This window comes from Lissotriton helveticus, chromosome 4_1 (genome assembly GCF_964261635.1).
Source record: "Lissotriton helveticus chromosome 4_1, aLisHel1.1, whole genome shotgun sequence".
In the NCBI taxonomy this organism is placed as follows: domain Eukaryota; kingdom Metazoa; phylum Chordata; class Amphibia; order Caudata; family Salamandridae; genus Lissotriton; species Lissotriton helveticus.
This window is the reverse complement of record NC_136063.1, coordinates 779,071,299-779,092,165: the sequence shown is the minus strand read 5'-3', so window position 1 is coordinate 779,092,165 and position 20,867 is coordinate 779,071,299. Positions and strand designations below refer to the sequence as shown.

General features: G+C 45.9%; 1 protein-coding gene across 1 annotated transcript in view; it reads left to right on the top strand.

Moving 5' to 3' along the window:
• Nucleotides 1–744: 744 nt before the first annotated feature.
• LOC144828065 (histamine H3 receptor-like) overlaps nucleotides 745–20,867 on the top strand; it is a 37,229-nt gene continuing 17,106 nt past the window's right edge. Inside the window, exons 1-3 of the mRNA XM_078686202.1 lie at nucleotides 745–829; nucleotides 1,772–2,056; nucleotides 5,394–5,563. Coding sequence (XP_078542328.1) covers nucleotides 745–829; nucleotides 1,772–2,056; nucleotides 5,394–5,563 — 540 coding nt within the window. The remainder of the gene's footprint in view (nucleotides 830–1,771; nucleotides 2,057–5,393; nucleotides 5,564–20,867) is intronic.

Genomic DNA, 20,867 nt, shown 5'->3' with positions numbered 1-20,867 from the left:
GCACGTTTAACATTATTTTAGGCCTAGTGGTTTTTGTTAACATAAGGCGGTGGCCTTTTGCCTATAACCCCAGAATTCAGGGAATCTGTGGGATTTCATTTGCTGTTTATACATGGCAAAAACTGTGGGTCTACAAGCACATTTTCAGATTTTGTCCACTAGGGCCCACATCAGACCTTCATCCTACCAAGGTCGATAAAAAGCCCTTTCTGGTGATTAAATGGTAGAATGTGACCCTTCATCATCTCCCTGCTCTTGTTCATTTATGAACAGTCTCCTAACTTATTATCTTGGTGCTAAATTTCTTTTCATACAATGACACTCATCAGCGGGATGCACCACAAAAAACAAAACAGCAAAAAATAAAAACTTTTTAGAACCGCCACAAAGGTATTTAGTCAAAGTTTAACCAATCAGTGGCTATCTACTATGGCACCTCCTCCAGCAATCCATTTCTTTTATATCTTGTTCAAGTTGTTGATGGCATTGGTCAGTTGGTCAGTTGAGCCATTTTCTTCGTTGTTAGTAAGATACAGCTCACCTCCTTATCCAAAGGCATACTCTTCTCTTGGTATTTCGAAGCCAGAGTCCTTCTGCCTTGGTCTGGAGCATCGCAATGATGGTAAAGGAAAAAGAACTGGACTCTGTTCAACCGGCAAACCTCCTTTGGTGGGTCTTTGAACGCGGTCCCCTTAGAACTGAGCACACTGCCATTTTCCGTGGAGCCAGATAACAGAGCCAGAGATGGGCATCGATGTGGAAGATATTTTCTGCTGGGACCATCATGGAGACTTTGTGCAATGTTCTAGTGAGCTCAGGCTGCTCCTTAGTAAGGGCTGTTGAAGATAGAGCCATTCTCTGCAGGCCCAGTAAAAGTCCATTCGGCCGGAGGAGCCATATTTATTGTCCGAATCAAAAACAGTGCTGTTTGTAATGTGTGTGCCGACCCACAGGTAACATGCCATTCTAGAAAACAGAAAAGAAGTGTCTTTTAATTTTAGATCATTTCATACTTTTGGACATTTTTATCATACCCCCACCCCAAGTACACTATCTGTCTATCGTATTTTATAATCCTAGTCTATCCTATGTTGCCCTAAGAGTGCTTCTTTAGAACCTCAAGTTACTTGGGGCACTCAATTTTGCCATGAGCGTAACTTTTTGCGAATAACAAAAACATCTGTTCTAATCTGTGATGGGCATTGTAGTGTGTGGGGGACGAAGCAATGATAGTCTGACAGAGAACCTGCTATCATAAACCCATTGATCCTGCAAAAAATTACACTATGGGCCGTATCATGAACGATCATCTAAAATAGCCTTGTTGCCTTCACTTCTTTTCTGTATTTGTCAGTGATGACCTCATGCATCATTGAGGTGGAGGGGTGGTCCCTTCCTGTTCTATGTATAAACACCTTAGAGAAGGTGGCCTCAATAATCTGACAATAGTTTGTGTATCCTGCAGGAGGTCTTCTATAGTCTGTGGTCGTATCTGCCTAGGTGAGAAAATCTATCTGTGCCTTCTGCATGGAGAGTGTATGAGTCATGTAACAGTACTCCTTAGTCTTCTATTGTTGTCATCTGACTGTATCACATGCTGTGTAGAAATTCATGAGCAGGATGCTGTCTCACTGCTTGGGCATTATTCTTATTTTGCATTATTACTTCCAACAGGGGAGAGCCAGATAAAAGCAGGTTTGTAATGCTAATCTTGGCACATTCATAATTTCTGTACAACTCATGCCTTCTTCTTTTCCTATATTAATTTTAGATCCTTGCACCAAAGTTCTTATGTACGCGATGTCAATATCGTCGATAAATTCATCAATGTCATTTGAACGAGACATTTTTGGTATCAATATTACCAATCAGACCAGTCAAGCCCCGACACCACCAGGCAGCTTGCGATCCCTCAAGGAAGCGGGTATGGCTCTTTTGATTGGTGTCACTGGGGCTGGAAATGGACTAGTCATTTTGAGTTTTGTCGTAGATGCCAACCTTCGAACACAGAGCAATTATTATCTCTTGAATTCAGCGATTTGTGACTTCTGCATAGGTAATCTGATACTATTCTTTGCTTTCTTACACTGATATGTGGATTTTCATGTTACATGTAGATTTGTGAAGCAGACTATCACGGGGGGAGTGTCCTGGAGCTCAACAGGTGTCAAGTCAAATGGTGGGCCTAGTGAGACCACTTGAAAAGCCAGGTCGTCATTTCTTGTGGAATTCAAGAAATGAAGACTTGGTTCTTATGTGTAGTGGCTGGTCATTCTATGCTTTAGAAATTATGTAGGAGTGGGCCCGACTATCATATTTAGTTTTCCTTATGCATGGGATGTGTGAAAGTAGGATTCCGGACAAGTGGAGGTGTCTGGAAGGTTTGTGAAAGCAGATGCTTTTGTTGTGGTATGCTGAGCCACTTATGACTTTAGGTCTCTGTTAAACAATGGTAAAATGCTTGTGCTCTCTCCTTAATGAAAAGTAAAAATTACCTTAATCTAATAGATACACTGAATTTACTTGTAAGCCCCTAGAATATGGTACTGCATGTACTCAGAGCATCTAATTAAATGTTACTAGTGGGCAGCAGCAATTATTTGGCACCCACTAAAGTTGGCCTTTAATAATGTTTCAGCCTGCCACTGCAGCCTGTAGTGCAGATTTAAACTGCCAATTCAGCCTGGCAAAATTCACCTTTTGCCAGGACTAAACTGTTCCATTAAATACTTATTAGTCAACCTAAGTTATGTCCTAAGGGGTCCTGGTACGACATGTGGGTTTTGCTTTTACGTGTCCTACCAGTTCAAACCCCCTAAAATGGGTTTTCACTGCTGTAAGAATTTTTTCTCCCATAAGCTAACATTGGATTACCTTAAGTCAAATATTTGGTGCTAAATTCATTTTGGGAGCAGATAGTGAAATGATGTTTACACTTAAATGAATTGTGATTTGAAATCCTCTTTAATGGCAAAGTCAGAGTCTGTATTATGATATTGAAAATGTTGCTTGTACAAAGTTAGCATTACCCTCCCCAAAGTTTTTAGGGCCTTTTGAGGATTTTCCAGTTGACTGGATTTGCTGACTGTCAAGAATGCATATCAGGCCAATGAAATAAACAAGGGTACTTGGGTGTAGATGGGATAGGGTAAACCTGGCAGGATGACTGTGGAGGAGCTGTGCCCTGCCCTAATTGCATCTCAAATGACCTTGCCCACAGTGCACACAAAGGTACCTGGCACCAGAGCTGCCCCTGCCTTTGTCACCGTAGATAGTTTGGAACCAGAGGAAGGGGAAGAACTGATCCGAACCAGTTTTAGGGGTAGGTTAGGGAATTCCCCCACACAAATGTTCCACCAGGTATAAAAATAGGACAGTCAGGACACTCCTGAATCTGTGGAAGATTCAGAAGAAGGTCTGTCCTGCTTCCAAAAGGGCTGCCCTGCTGGTTAAAGGACTGCCTAGCTGTCTGAAGAAGGAAGTTTGGGTCTGCGTGCCTTAATCCTAGGCAACCTAGAATGACTCCAAGGGTCAATTGGATGACCTTCTGTATGAGTTACAGGGGCACAACAAATTTCTAGAGGCTTTAATGCAATAGACAGACATGCCTTGACCTGCCTAAGCCCTGCTGCTGGCCTCTGCTGGAGTGAGTCCTGATCCCCAAGAGATGCCCCCCAGGTCTTGGACCATTGGCTGTCATCAGTGAAATGTCTTCCAAAAGTAAAGATGAAAATCCTGAAGTTTGGGCACCTCAGGACTGTTAAATGACCTCTTTACTGCACAGACCGAACACCACCTCCAAAACAAATGTTCAGCTGTACCTGCTCCTCAAATCGACTGTGAGTGTCCACAATGATGGGCAATGCGAGACCTGCAGTTAGTGCTACAGCCCACGGCGACCCCCAACATTAAGCTTTGTTGAAGACTGGCTCTTTGCATTACAGCGACGAATGTCCACGATACTCGATATGCTCTTCATGCTGAAAGCCTCCTCCTTACGACCTCCTCCAATGGGAACAGCACTCTTCGTGTCGCCCTTCAGAAGGTAACTCTTTAGCGGGACTAACCTGGTCCCTGTATCCAGCCCACGTTCCATCGTGGTTGTCCTGAACCTGTGACTTACCCTGGTCCAGTGCAGCCAGATAACCATGAGTGGGGAGTTCTGCTTCTTGGCACTATTTTCAACAAAACAAAATAAAAACCATAGTTCTACTGATTAAATTGCATTTATTTTGATCTCATTTTATTTATTAAAATGTACACTATTTTTCAAATTTTGTTTGTTATTTCTTTGTGTAGTATTTTCATGTTATTACTCATTGCATTGCCTCTAAATACCAAGCTACCACATGGTTAATCAAAGGGTAATTTAGTCACTTTTGTGACGAACCCTAGCAAGGATTGTGGTCATTGCTTGAGTGGGGCTTCCAACCCTCTCAACCAACAACCACATTTCTTTCAGTCAGAATAGTACACACAATAGACAAATGGTAATTATTCATTTACCAAGAAACCAACAAGTTCATGTAAGATCATAATGAGACCTTGGAGTGCATCCCCTCTGTGCCTCTCAAGAAAAGCAAATATATTATAAGGTTCATACATGACATCAACATGTTTTTGTGGTTTAGCAAGTGATTATTCAGATAAGAAATATAATTTCAATGGCCCTGATTAACAAAATGGCTTGCAAAAGTAAAAACATCTATGCACCATAGATTTCTACCAACATTTTGTATAGATTTACAACCCTTTTCAAAATTACAACGATCCCCAGGAGTATGCATGGAAATTTTAGTCAGTCGTACATGTCCCTGTATAACCTTCCTCAGCCAAACTTACTCCTGTAGATTGTGTGTATGCTGATTAGTCCACATGAGTAACTTTGCCCAGCTTTCTTTTTCGTAACACAAATCTTTTAATGTCCTCAACTGCAAACATTTCTCTTTGTGAAAATACCCCTACTTTCCCCTTTATGATAGGGGCATTCCCTTCTCTTTTCTATCTTGGAAACACTCTTACTCATCCTTTTCCTGAAAATATTATATGTATGGTTTAGGAGTTAAACACACAAAGCAAAACCTTTGAAAATACCCCCAAATGTAGGAGTTTGCAGGTGTTACAAACGTTTTGCCTTGTCACCCTGCCCTCCACTTTCCCACTTCTACTGCCATAAAGGTGGATTGTAAGGAGCAGTATATTCCATCGAGCACCATTTTAACTAGGAGATGACAATTGTGTGCATTTAAGTTTAACTCTGGTATGCAAATACATGTATAAATCAAACATTTAATGAAGGCATTTTCAAAACAGTTATCTTAATCATTAGTCTAACGTGCAAAAATATTGAATTACTGAATTTTTATTGATTTCATTGCAATACTATTTTGCAGGTACGTTTTCGACCCCATTGTACATGAAAAACTATGTCATGAATGGAAAATGGGTCCTTGGAATGCATATCTGCAAATTGTGGCTTGTCGTAGATTATATCATATGTCAATGTTCAATTAACACTATAATCCTAATCAGTTTTGACCGTTTCCAGGCAGTAACTAAAGCTGTAAGTATGCGAATATAGTAATAGATGAATCACTCTAAAATCATCATATTAACAATACACACGTTTCTTATTTGATCATGGCAAACAATGACACTTATTACATTTTTCTTTTGTTCATAGTCTACCATCTTATTCATCAAAAGAATTTTGTTTTTTCCAGCAATAACTTACTTTGTACTTTGTCCATAACGAATTTGCTTTCCCACTACAGTTTTATAAGGAATTGTAATTGTATTCTAAACATTTGCCAAGTTACACAAAGTGCATATATAAGGTTAAAGAGTTCAGAGTATATTTTGTGTCATTTTAACTTGTAAAAGGTAACATGTTTAAAGCTCATGATTTTGCTGCTTACTGCAGAGGCTTGAGTAGAGTTCATAATCACATTGTTGGTTCTAGATTTGAAATATGTTTGCATGACCCATTTTTATAAGCGAACTACCGGCATGGCTACACATAAGAACATTTTACTACACCCTGGTCTGAAGGATTCTTAAATGTCTGAGTACAAGAGAGAGTATGGTTAGATTGGGTCTTGGATCTTCAGAATTGTAACTTCTCCCAAGTTCTATGGGTAATAGAGACCTGCTGTACCCTAAGGATAAGCGGTCTTGGTCTGGTCAGTCAGCCTGCTTGCACAGTTGAATGTCTGTGAAGTTGGAAACTGGGAATGAGCTGGGGCTGTATTTTTTTTCTTGCCTGTCTATCGAATCTCTACCTTCTGTCTAGCGAAGGAAAATGGGATTCAGGGAAAAGAAAGCTGTTTCTGCAGTGGCGATATTCTGGGGACCAGTGCTTAATTTGTGCCAGTGTTTGCCAGTACGTGCCACTGGCACTTATTTCTTCGCACTGGCATATATTTCATAGATCAACACATGGTGGCGTTGTCAGTCTATTTTTACAAAAGCTCCAAAGCAGTGGTGTTTAACAATGCAGTATATCATTAATAGTAATAATATCAGCATGCCCCAACCAATCTTATATCTTTAGGCAACCTAGTAGATGGGTGATGGTAGTAGGTGACGTTTATTCTGGCATTTGCCAGATTTAGCAAGATCTGTGGATGGTGCCATCTGCAGGAGCCACTTCAAAAATATCTTGGTACCTGCTACTTATTCGTTTTAGAAATTAAGCACTGCACAAAAACACGATATAAAGGAAGAAGGGAGGGACCTGCAGGAGTGAGATAAAGGTACTGCACATGTATGGTCGTGGATTAAAGAGGCTTGAGATCCATTCAAGTCTACCAGCCTTGGTATCGAACATACCAACATTTAATTGCACCAGCCAAGGGCTTCTGAGCAGAGCATCTGAGCACAATTGAGGCACTGGTTGTAACTGGCCACTTTGTTGTGTAACTAGTCAGTTTGCTGTACACATGAACTGCTCCAGATGACGGGGACTCTGAGCATCTGTCTGCGTGGGTAGTGTAAGTCTTCTTTCAGGAAATGTTGCTCTGAGATGTTTTAAGTATAGGCTGCAGAGGACGATGTCTTAGCAGATACCTGCCTGGGGCACTTTAGGTACACAAGCCTTGTGGTTCGAGGGCTTGAGGCCTGCCTGGTGGAAGTCCTGGCTTGCCAGGTATGAACTCACTGGGCTGTGACAGCCTCTGAGCTGAGTGAGAAGGAAGTCAAAAGCTGTTACCTAGAGGGTAACCTGTCAAATTTCACAGAGGAATCTGTAGGGTCCCTAGTTGGTTTACAGTGGCTCAAGTTGGGTTTGTCTGAGGCGTGGCCTATGTGGTGCCCACTGGCACTTCCAGTTGACCAGATGGGGGGTTAGAGTTGACAAGAGAGGACAGGATCCTGTTTTTATGGAGGACAGGTAGGACAGTGTTCCTAGAGTTGTCCCCATTAGCGGAGTGGCCTAGGGATGACTTTCTGTCAGCAGAATAAGTGGACTTTATTCCTTAGAAAGTCAGCCATCCTCAAGGGTAGTTTCAGCTAGGTCCTGTGGGTGAGGGTCCGAAGTCCTGAGAGAGGCCTGTGGCTTATTCTTTAGCATCGAGTGACCCTGTTACATGAGGATACTGAGGTTCTGTATTCTCCAAGGGAGAATGGCCAGTGACCTGAAGGACATATTTGACACCCGTTGGGCATGACGGCATCAGTTCTCAGACACAGAACCCTTGCCAGGAGGAGTGTGATGGGCACAGAGTTGTTGGACCAATGACAAGGTTGAGCTTAGACCCGTTCAGGCTTGGGAGGAGCTGATTGTCCAAGATGCATCTGACCTAGAACCAGGAGGGTTCTTAGTGCAGTCTAGGTTCCTTGTGGGAAGAGGCGTCTTAACAGTTTAGCTAGATGGGAGGTCTTGGGGGTAGGAAGGCCACCTTAGGATATCCGTGATGGTGGATAACTTGTGAATAGCGTGCCTGGTCAGAACTCATTGCCACTTGTTGCTGCTGAATAGGAGAGAATACCAAGGAGCAAAAGCTAGCTTCTTTGCCTAGATTAACCTTGGCAAGGTGTATATATGAAATTGGTACCACTCATTTCATCCCACAGGCCTTTTTGCTTTCTAACTACCCTGTTTTGAAGTTTTTCTGTGAATGAGGTTCACCAACTCAGTCTCACTCACAATAAATTCTAAGGAAATTTACTGAGATGTAACTGCCAGTGACTGTTTTTTAATATAATAATAATATTAATAATATTAACAATAATAATAATAATAATAATAATAATAATAATAATAATAATAATAATAATACGGCTATTTATAAGGCGCAAAACAGTTACCGCCCAAAGGAGGTGTCCCGGCGCTAAAACAAAAAAGCAACAGCACAATAAAAGGACAAGGACAGAATCAAGAATCAAATCCCCCTCCAGAATCAATCTAGGTTAAAAAGCCAAGTCTTGACTGCCTTCCTAAATAAGCATTCTGAGTACATTTGCCTTAAAGCTGGCGGCAAAGAATTCCAGAGTCTAGCTACTCTCGCCACAAAGGATCTACCACCCTAGCGCTCCTTCCTAATTCGTGGGGTGGCCAGTAGATTCTGATTGCTGGACTGCAATAGGCGAGATTGTTTGTAAACAGATAATCGCTGTTTCAAATAATTGGGGCAAAGCCCATGGAACGAACAAAACGAACGAAAGGCTAAGGTCAGGGCCTTAAATTTAATTCTATTGGCCACTTGAAGCCAATGCAGTTCTTTAATGTATGGGGAAATGTGTTTTCGCATGGGCACACATCTAAGCAGACGTGCTGCCGCGTTCTGAACCAGTTGCAGTCGCTTAACCAAATAGTCCGGTAGGCCAAGATAGAGGCCATTGGCATTATCCAACCTGGATGCCACATTTGCATGAACTATGGTGCACCTGCAACTTTCTGGTAGCAGATGTAGACATTTTCTCAAATACCTCAATTTTCCAAAACAGGTAGATGGTACTTTCTGAATTTGAGTGGAAAATGACAGGTTAGCCTCCCATTGAACTCACAAATTTTAAACCATATCAGTAGGGGTGGGTGGTGTCCCCATTTCCTGCGGCCACCATAGGTCCGAGTCAGGCAGGTTGATTGTTCCAAAGAACATTACCTCCGTTTTTTCAGCATTCAACTTTTATTTTTTGTTGTTCAAACAAACTGCAACATCTGAAAGACAGCTCCTAAAACTTTCAAAGGGCTCGTCTGCCTGATCCTTGGAAGGGAACACCAGCTGGGTGTCATCGGCATAAGATATAGCCTTGACCCCCCAGCTGAAAACAGGGGGGCCAAGTAGATGTTAAACAGCAGTGGGCTTAACGCTGATCCTTGAGGCACCCCACACAACAAATGCTTCTGCTCCGACTGATAGTATTGATCAGCCACCCTCTGAGTCCGCTTTTGAAGAAATGACCTCACCCACTCCAGGGCGGTTCCCCCAATGCCGAAATCCAGAAGGCGTTGCACCAGAATCGCATGACCAACTGTATTGAATGCGTCAGATAGATCCAGGAGGACCAGCATAGCTGAGGCCCCCGAATCCACTGCCGCCCTCACCGACTCAGCTACTTTCACAAAGGCTGACTCTGTGCTGAAGCATGCTCGAAAACCACATTGCGTGTCATGTAAAATGTTACTGATTTCCGTATATTTAGCTAATTGTCTCTGGACAGCCTTTTCCAGCATCTTGGCTGGAGCTGGCAGATGGGAAATAGGTTTGTAGTTAGACAGGACACCGGCATTGATATTGGCTTTTTTCTTTAAAGGCAGGAGTGTTGCATGCTTCCATAAGTCAGGAAAGGTGCCAGAACCAAGTGAGGTATTCCATATGTTCAGTAGCACCAGGGGGGCAGAATGGGCTACTTCCTTCCATACTTTGGAGGGACAAGGATCCCCTGGGGCACCTGACCTGCACTTCAGCATCTCAGCCAGTGCCTCCTACTGAGAAATGGGGGAAAAACAGGACAAGAGAGGTTTCCTGGCACTACTCTCCCTAGCATCAGATTTAACTGTTTTTGAACTGTCTTTAAAAAAGTCAGAAAGCACATCACAAAAAAGTTGCACCGGCTGAGAATCAGTAGTTAATTCGCAGGGATTAAGAAAGGAGTTAACCCACCTAAACAATTCTTTGCCAGGTTTATCCGAGTTGTTCATCCTTGTAGCTATATACACCTTTCTAGCCACCTTAATTGCTCTGTGCAACTCTTTCATAGAGGCTTTATATACCATTTATATACCATTTTGGCAGCGTCCCTCCATTTTCGCTCCAGGCGTTTGCAATTACTTTTCAGAGGTCTGCTACTGCACAGCTGGTTACACATAAACACACACAGCCATTTAGCTCACCCTGGTATCTGCAAATAGGTTGCCTGTCACAGAAGAGACTCTTCAGGGATTGGTGCTGATCTGTTGTAGGACTTATAATGTGAGTGGGCATTCATTTTGTAGATCTGCTGTGTTTTACTAAACCTGGTGGGTGAAATCTGCTTCACTGCACAGTTTTGCCATACTTAGGCCTAGAGATACTTGTCACATATGTATCATAGGGTAAAGATGTACCCAAGTGGAGAGCCACTGTCACTTTTGTGATAAGTGTACTCATTATAGTGCTTGGTGAATTATATTTTTTCCTGGCTCAGTCCTAGTCAGATTCCAGACCTTTGTCTCCCATATTGGATACATTTAATAACTCCACTACCCAAAAAAAGGATCAAATTCCTCTTAGTACAATAGATCCATTTGACAGTGCTTGGCTCTATTCCTGGGAAAGGAAGGGTAGGGGAGAAAATCTGCTGGTGCTAATTAACTCTTTACAATGTACTTGGCCTGGGCAAGCTCACACCACCAGATACAAAGGGAAAAGGCAAATCATCTGGAGCCAAACACAGGAGCTGCTCCCCTTTGAGGTTTTGATGGGAAGAGTTAAAGAAGCTGTGTCAGTATGGGTCAGGGTTGAGGCTCCCCAAGAAGATTGTTCCATAGATCATTTGATGCTGCCAAGTTGAAAGGTCCCCGAATGCTAGCAGGTAGATTCTGGCAGAGGTGGTGTGATGATATAGTACCCTAGGATTGTGCAGATGTGCCCATCATCTAGAATGTTTCACTCACCTCCTCATTTAAACCCCCTGAAAAGGCAGACATATTTTGGAAGACACTAGACTTGTGATCAACAATGGCAAATAAATGTCCAGCTGAAAGGAGAAGTCACATTATCCCACTGAAAGGATGGAGTGGAAGACTTTGACTCCAACTGGCACCAATTACTATGATTGGTCTCTCCAGGGATAGCAGTGCAAGCACCCTTATGCCCCTTGAGGTACAGTTGGGGGGATAGACCTACTATTAGCATCTTGGAGGGTTATCCTGAGACTTCTGTGGATTGGTCCTGTATGAGTGTGCCCTGCACAAGAAGGGTGATCACTGACTGCTTTTGACATAAAGGTGCCCTGCAAGACAGTCAAAACCATGGTACCAGGGGAGTGCGGCATGTTGGTTGTTCAGTTTATGTTCTGTAGAAGACACCCCACAAGTAGGGGAGGGCATCAGGGGCTCAGGCAGAGGTCAAGTTTGACGAAGGGAGCTAAATGAAAAGCAAATGTATCGATCAGGAGGCCAGAAGAAAGTGTTCTAGTGGTCTAGAGCTGACTCTCAGGAGACAAAATGACACTAAAATGATACAAACCGACCCTGGAAAAAATGTCATACACTCAGAATAGTCCAAGCGGAAGTCCCTGTGACTGAGTGGCTGAGGGACATTACCTGACTAGGAGGAACAAAGGAGGATACACCCACAGAGTACTCTCTAGGGTAGACTGAGGACCAACTGTAAACAAACTAGAAATGTTGCTTCCCGCTAAATGTTAATTCAGGGAGAGCGACGGAAAAACAAACTACTCTTCAAAACAAGCAAATTGAATTGTGCAGTGGAAGGCAAACTCTTGCGACTCGTAATCTCAAGTCTCACCAGATTTCGCAATCCTTCCCAAACACTGCACTGAAACTAAGGGTAACTTGGTGGCCATCTTAGAGTGTGCCTATTCTCTTCACATCCACCCACAGATTGATGTGAGAGGGTTCGACTAAGACCCTGTTTTACCAGCACTCCTACCCAGAGTAATGACGCTCGCTTGATTCCTGACACAATCTCTAACAGTTCCTGAAACACCTTCCATCACTCTGAAAAGGACCAATGAAAGGCTTACCTTCATTTGTAGACCCAAGATACCTGAAATGGTCTTTCCCACTTCATCCCAAAACCTCATGATTCCTGGGCATTGCTGAAACATGTGGAGATCCACCGCCTTTTTTAGACCACACTTTGGGCCTCATTATGGGGTTTGTCAGAAAGCAAACCAACTGACTCCTTGTCGGAATCGGTTCTGACAGACCGATTACTATGCTTCCGAACACCATTCGGAAAGTCTCCCATTGACTTTAATGGGAGCCTGTGTTCCGAGCGACAACACAGGCTTCTACTGATAAAAAGGGTGGTTGCGGAAAACCTTGCACATTGTGGCGGCCAACCCATGGTGCCTGCCACACTGTGCATTGTTTGAAAGATGGGTCCCATGGGTACCCCCACAGCCCCTACCCAGAGCCTCAGGATGGAGGGTCTGCTATGGGCCCCCAAAGTCAGTTTCTGACAGCCTTTTTATGTTGGACAGGCCGATTTGGAAAGGCTGTGTGAATCTGGCCTCGTAATACGCCGGTCGGAAATGTGATCCATAGAGCTGTACGACTTGGCTTTGACCAACTTGGAGTTTCCGAATGCCTGTTGGAACAGATTCAGACTGACCGGATGGTTTGCTTTCCAACCGGGTACATTGCAATCAGTTGGTCGGAAATTATTCTGACCGAGTCGGAAACGTAGGTTCCGACACGGTTTTGTCAAGTCAGACTGCCATTCAGAGCCTTTCTGACCAACATCGTAATGAGGCCCATAGTTGGTCTTCCATTCCCCATCTTCGACAGCTTCCCAGGTGTTATCAATCAATCAATCAATCATAAGAATTTGTATAGCTCGCTACTCACCCGTAAGGGTCTCAAGGCGCTGAGGGGGGGGGGAGTCGCTATTGCTCGAACAGCCAGGTCTTGAGTTGTTTCCTGAAGGAGAGGTGATCCAGGGTCAGTCGTAGGTGAGTGGGGAGTGAGTTCCATGTCTTGGCTGCCAGGTAGGAGAAGGATCTTCCTCCGACGGTGGATTTCCGAATTCGTGGGACGGAGGCGAGGGCGAGGCTGGCGGATCGGAGCTGGCGGGTGGGTGTGTAGAAGGTGAGGCGGCTGTTGAGGTACTTCGGGCCCATGTCGTGGAGAGCCTTGTGTGCGTGGGTGAGGAGCCTGAACGTGATCCTCTTGTTGACGGGGAGCCAGTGTAGGTCTCTCAGGTGGGCAGAGATGTGGCTGCGGCGAGGGATGTCCAGGATGAGTCGCGCTGAGGAGTTCTGAATGCGCTAGAGCCTTTTCTGGAGTTTGGCTGTAGTTCCAGCGTAGAGGGTGTTCCCGTAGTCCAGGCGGCTGGTGACGAGGGCCTGGGTGACCGTCTTCCTGGTTTCTGTGGGGATCCATCGGAAAATCTTTCGGAGCATGCGCAGGATGTTGAACCAGGATGATGAGACTGCGTTCACTTGCTTGGTCATCGTGAGGGAGGAGTCCAGGATGAAGCCCAGGTTGTGTGCGTGGTCCGTTGGTTTGGGTGCGCTGCCCAGGGCAGGGGGCCACCAGGAGTCGTCCCACGCGGAGGGAGATGGTCCGAGGATGAGGACTTCCGTCTTGTCTGAGTTCAGTTTCAGGCGGCTGATCTTCATCCATTCTGCGACGTCTCTCATTCCTTCCTGGAGGTTGGCTTTGGCGGGGTCGTTGGTGAGGGAGAGGATCAGCTGGGTGTCGTCGGCGTAGGATATGATGTTGAGGTTGCGTCGGCGGGCGATGGCTGCGAGAGGGCTCATGTAGACATTGAAGAGGGTTGGGCTGAGTGAGGATCCTTGCGGGACGCGGGAGTAATTAGAGGTGGTTTCTCTGTAAAGAAGCGGGCTTGACAATGGAATTTAATGTACGAATCGATACTTGCCACATATATTGTCACTGCTCCCTCAGCAAGCATCCTCCCCACAATTCCTCTGCAAGTTGAATGTTCTATCCATAGTGTCTTGTAATTCACAATACTAGAAAGAGACGTCTTTGTTCCCTGGGGGTTTCCCCCACAAGTTGTTCTTTCATGGAATTTCCAATACAGAAAAGCAGCTCCTGGCTTTGTTCCCAACTTTTCAATTTCAAATATTGAAATTTTGAGAGTTTATCCCCAAATAGCTCATTTAACTTATTCTGTGGTATAATGTTACCGTCTTGAGTAAGGTCTCCCCAGTGACGTACACATGCATTCCTTATCGGTAGCTCTAGCTTGTCTTTTAGACACTCCAGGGTTCCTGGAGATTCCGAAATAGGTGCTGAATGGGAATAGTTGTCTAATTTTAACCATCGTCCATTAGAATACCACATTCTAGCCAATGCTTGAAGTACTTTTAATTTGATTTTTTGAAGTATTTTGGACCTCCAAATTTAAATAGGAACCTGTCTACATCCGTATTACTTTCTTTTATCATTGCCATAAACATAATTCCTAATTCTGATCCACCCTGAATAATAAAAAGCATTCTGGAGTTAGTAGGTTGGAAGGGCCAAGCATAATATTGAATGCCTGGTAGCGATAGCCCACTTTTCTCCATTATTCTCTGCAACTTTTTCCATGAGACTCTGATCCTTATATATGCCCAAATAAAGGCATTTACTGCCTGCTGGACTTTATCAATCAAAGATTTCTCAAAATGCAAGGGGATCGTATTAAAAAGGAAAGCAATTTTTGGCAATATCACTATCTTGACCAGATTGGTGCGCCCTATATTTGTTAGAGGTCGGTGTACCCATCCCTTCATTACCTGCATAGTTTCATCGTAATAATTTGCATAGGTTTATTTCTGGAATTTTATTTGTATCTAGTACAATTTTTAAACCAAATTATTTCATTTTTTTCTTTATCAAAGGGTTATCCATTCATTGGTTCCATACCAGGACCTCTGCTTTCCATTCATTTCCTAGATAGCCGGATACTTTGCCAAACTCTGAAGCTATCAAGAAGATCGCCGGCAAGGCCACTTCGAGATCATATTGTCACTTGTTGCCACTTACCCTGTAGGTCTTGTTGGTCCTCAATGCCAGCAATGTCCAGTCCTGGCACACCTGCCACCAACTCTGCTGGGATGACTGATGCCACCTGCTCCTCTAAGGGGTTTAGCATCTCCTGGTCGTCGGGTCCTCTTCCTCCAGGGAGGGTCGTCTGCCATAATTCTTCTTGACCTAAGCGCAGCCTTTGACACGGTGAACCACTGCATCTTGGTTCACTGCCTCAAAAAGGTGGGACTGTCAGGAACAGCCCTCTCATGGCTTCAATCATTCCTGGAAACCATCACTTTCAGGTTTTCGAAGGTGATACCTCATCCAAATCCTTCCCTTTACAGTGTGGAATTCCTCAGGGCTCAACTCTTAGCCCCAATCTTTTCAATTTGTATATGGCCCCGTTGGCGGATATTGTATGCCCCTTCTGTGTCCATATAGTTACATACGCCAATGACACCCAGCTGGTTGTAGCACTGAATCAGGCAAAGCAGTCACCCATAGCTCTCCTCTCCTGCCTTAAGGAAGTCACCAACTGGATGAGCTTATCACATCTAAAGCTCAATGGGGATAAGACCGAGCTGATGGTTCTCGGCAACCTGCTTAGTTTAAAATCTAACACCATGTGGCCAGCCAATATGGGCCCGGCTCCCATTCCAAAAACGGAAATAAAGAACCTGGGAATCTGGTTGGACCAAGAACACTCTTTCAAGACCCAAGCGATAAAGACGGCCACTGTGTGCTTTGGCCTAATTAGAACAATCAGGAAAGTTCTTCCCCTGCTCCCCGGTCAATCTAGAAAGCTCCTGATCCAGGCTCTGATCCTGTCCAGATTAGATCTTGGGAATTCTCTCTATCTGGGTGCCCCGAAGTCAGTAATCGCCAAGCTGCAGGTTGTTCTGAATTCAGCAGCAAGACTGCTCACAGGAACGAGCAGCCGCTGCTCAGCCAAAGCCTCCCTTCACTCCCGTCACTGTCTCCCAGTTCAGGAGTGAATCCACTTTAAGGCCCTATGTATCACTCATAAATCTTTGAAGGGGAATGGCGCACCCCTCACCAAGGCCCTAGTTAGATCCTATAAGGCCCCCAGAATTCTCCGTTCTGATGCGCTCCATCTGGCAGAGGTTCCAAGAATTATGAGGTCCAGATCAGGTGGTCGTCTCTTTTCATATAACTCATCAAAGCTTTGGAATTCCCTACCTCTCTCCATTCATAGGGAACCCAACCACTTGACCTTCCGGAAACAACAGAAGACCTAGTTCTTCCCCTAGGAACTCTCCCCTCCCTCCTCAGTGCTGTCACAGCGCTGGGATGCCTCTGGGTAGCCATGCGCTCTATAATTCCATTTATTCATTCATTCATTCTAGTCTGCATTGCCGCATTAGGTTTATTGGCCAGTTTCTCCATGGTCGTGCGCGTATAATCGTGTCAGCGCTTCTTGCAATCAGACACTGGCCTTTTAGCTTGCCAGAAACTGTTGATCTTATCCACTATGGAGGTGCCAAAAACTTGATGTTCATACTTTGTCACCTCTGTTACCAGAATTTGATTCTCCTCCTCAGTGAAATCTTTCTTCCTCTTCTCCTGGGGGATCTGTCTGAACATCCTGGTTGGTGCTAGGATCATTGGGTTTATTGCCCTGGTTGCAGCTGCCTGCTCCAGCTCTCCCTTTTGAGAAATAAGGATGTGTTTTTCTTGAAATATGTCACTTTTTAATAGATTTTTGACATGTGCCACACTCCAAAGTGGCGCCAGACTGATTTGCGTGCTTTACATGCTGCAAAGCAGTCTAACATCACTTTGAGTAAGTCCCCTGACCCTGGTCGGGGACACACTCTCTCCACAGCAGCTCCACGCCCATTTCTCTGCCGTCGAGCCTACTCTCTTTCTCTTGGGAGGGTTTAGAGTCCCCAGTGTGCCAGTCACCTCTGCCTGAGAGTAAATATTTTATTGATTCATTGTGGGCTAGTCGATACTGTTTGTGCCGATTTTGAATTGTTGTGTTTTAATCTTCATCTCTAGTTAAGGTTGTTGGCTGATTCTCGTTGTCTCCCCACATCCTTTTTCCCACCACTACTGCACCTGCACCTGTGACCCCACCCCACTCCACTGCAGATCTCGCCTCCCAGCTGATCGTCCCTCCCCTTCTTAATGGCGGCCGCTGCACGGTCGGGCCACTGGCGCACCAAAGGCGCAACTAAGGCAAGCCCGTCTGAGCCCATCCGCGTCCCTACCACGGCCAGCACCAGGAACCCTGAATCTCGGAGGCCCCACCATTATGATTCCACCACCCTCCACGCACTCAATCCCGGAAGAAACACCAACTGCGAAAGATCCTCACCGAACACCACCCACGGACAGTTCTTGTGCAGACCCTGCAGAAGATCCTTCACCATCGACAAAGCCCCCACGACCGTCGAAGGCCCGCTGGATGCACGCACCGCCAATGCCCTGACATGCATCCTCCTCAAGGTGCGCTCCCGACACTGACACGCCATAGAGATCTGGGACCCGATTGCCACCCTCTCGCCCGACGTTGCCTTCTTCACAGAAACCTGGACCAACATTGCCACTGCCATCCCTGATGGCTACAAGATCCAAAGAAAGGACTGCCCCAACCGCCCAGGAGGAGGACTCCCAATCGCACACTAGACCCCCCTCCGACTCTCCACCTCCAGCACGAGTGACCCCCAGTCCAACACAGAATGACTCCACTTCCAGATCCAGACCAGCCCCAGGACCACACTACACGGCATCCTCGTCTATAGACACCTGGGACCTCACACGCAGTCTGCAACTACCATCGCTGAGCTTTTCGCAACCCCACACCATCTCCTCCATGGACTACATTCTACTCGGGGACCTGAACTTCCACTTCGACAACTGCAGCAACCCCGAATCCACCACTCTCCTTGACAACCTCGCCAACTTGAGACTGAAGCAGCTCGTCAACACGCCCACTCACAGAGTTGGACACACCCTCTACCCCATCTTCACAGGAGGGACAAATATCAGTTTCAGCCACATCACCCAGCCCCTCTGCATGGACCACCACTGCGTTCACTTCACCTTCAACACCACCACTGCACTAAAGCCCGTCCACTCCCACCACAAAGGAACTGGAGCAAGGTAACAGAGGAACACTTCAACACCACCTTCCTCCAAGACCCCCCCAGCACCACGACCAACACCAACTCCGCAGCCAAAGAATTTCACCGCTGGATCTCCTGCTGCGCCGACAAGCTGACACCCCTCCGCCAATCCGCCAAACAACATCCTGTGAAGGCCACCTGGATCACCACAGAACTACAAGAAGCCAGGCACTCCTGCAGATGCCTAGAGAAAACCTGGCATAACCAGAAAACCACGGAAGCATGGGACAACCACAGGAAAGCTCTGAAGGAATACCAGCAGCACATGAGAGACACCAAACGGACCTTCATCAGGGATAAAGTCCACACCAACGTGAGCAATGCCAAAGAAATGTTCGTCATACAGCATTTTGCCAAAACCCCAGCGAAGCCACAGACATCACACCTTCCCAGGAACTCTACAACAAGCTCAGCTCCTACTTCCATCTGAAGATCAAGGCCCTCTACGACAACTTCAGCGAACAGACCCCAGACACCACCCCACTCCCAACCGCCACTGATAAGCCAACCGTCATGACCTGGAATCCCACCACCGTCTAACACATCACCGCGACCATGAAGAAAACCCACTCAGGAGCCCCGACGAACCCCTGCCCATCGCACATCTTCCACAGGCCGCTGCAGCCATCACACCCGAACTAGGATGAACCATCAAAGCCTTCTTCAGATCCAGCACTTTTCCAGTCGCCTGGAAGCAAGCAGTGGTTAAACCCCTCCTCAAGAAACCCACGGACTAGGCAACGGACCTGAAAAACTTTCGGCCAATGTCTCGTCTCACCTTTGCGGCCAAAGTCACTAAGAGACTCGTAAATGTTCAGCTGACTGCCTTCATCGAAGAGAACTCCATCTTAGATGCCTCGTAGTCTGCATTCCACAGCAACCACAGCACTGAGACCGCAACTGATGACATCTGCATGCTACTTGACCAGGGACACACTGCGGCCCTCATCCTTAAAGACCTCCGCGCAGCCTTCGACACCGTCTCACATCGCACGTTCGCAGCCAGACTTAACGAGGCTGGGATACAAGGAGCCGCCCTCGACTGGATCCAATCCTTTCTCTCCGGCAGAACCCAGAGGATCAGACTCCCTCCCTTCCTCTCCGAACCCACAGATATCAACTGCGGAGTACCCTAAAGATCATCGCTCAGCCCTACATGGACTCTCTCACGGCTATCATCAGACAGCATGGGCGCAGCATAGTATCCTACGCTGATGACACACTGCTCATCCTCTCATTCACAAAGAATCCCGAAGACACCAGATTCTGCTTCCAGGAAGGAATGAAAGACGTCACAGTCTGGATGAAAGACAGCTGCTTGAAGCTTAACTCAGAGAAAACTGAGGTCCCCGTCCTCGGACGCTGCACCTCCGCCTGTGACAACACCCGGTGGCCCTACACCCTCGGGTGTCCTCCCACCCCTACAGTGCACACATGAAACCTCAACATCATCCTTGACTCGTCCCTCTCCATGAACCGCCAGATCAACTCCGTCGCTTCCAACAGTTTCAACTGCCCGCGCATCCTCTGCAAGACCTTCAAATGGATCCCCCGACTGCAGAAGGACCATCACCCATGCGCTCATAAACAGCAGACTGGACTATGGCAACACCCTCTATGCCGGAATCTTCTACACAAACTCCAAACCATCCAGAAAAACGCAGCCAGACTCATCATTAGGACACTGCATCGCGAACACATGACCCAACACCTACGAGACCTCCACTGGTTCCCCATCGATAAGAGGGTTACCTTCAAACTCCTCACCCACACCTACAAATCCCTCCACAACATCGGACCAAATACCTTAACGAGTGAGTCTCCTTCCACGTACCCAAGAGGAACCTCCATTCCGCCGACCTGGCCCTGGCAGAGGTCCCCCGCATCCGCAGAAATAGAGCAGGCAGGAGAGACTTCTTCTAGAGTGCAGCCAAGAACTGGAATGAGCTCCCTGTGAACATCAGATGCTCCCCGACCCTGCCCACGTTCAGGAAGGATCTCAAGACCTGGCTCTTCGACTGATCCGGAGCTGCACCCCACCCCCGAGTGCCTTGAGACCCTCACGGGTCAGTAGCACGTTTTATAACCCCTGATTGATTGATTGATTGATTGGCTGCACAAGCGTCACTTTCCTCTGTGGTAGCCATCCCACATATGTATAATGTATTTTGATGCACTATGGGGCATTATGTCATGGTGATTCGTACCGTAAAAGTAGTGGATCCATGACATTTTGTGGTGATATAGAACAGCACAGGTTTTTCTGATGCATCACTGCCTTACTACAGCAATGAGTCAACTCTCATAAATGAGGGCCTTAGTGTCTTTTTCCATGAAAACATTTAAATTGTAAACTGATTGATTTTTAGCATAGTTTCATTTTTTCTCCAGGGATAGATAAGATACTCTGTCAAAATCATCAGCTAATTTCTAAGGCTTCTACAGTCCTGATTTCGAGTTCGTCTTAATCAAAGTAGTATTTACTGCACCTCATAAATAACGATACTTGAGTGTTGGTTGCTTACCAGATTGAATAAATAACACCACATTGCAAATTT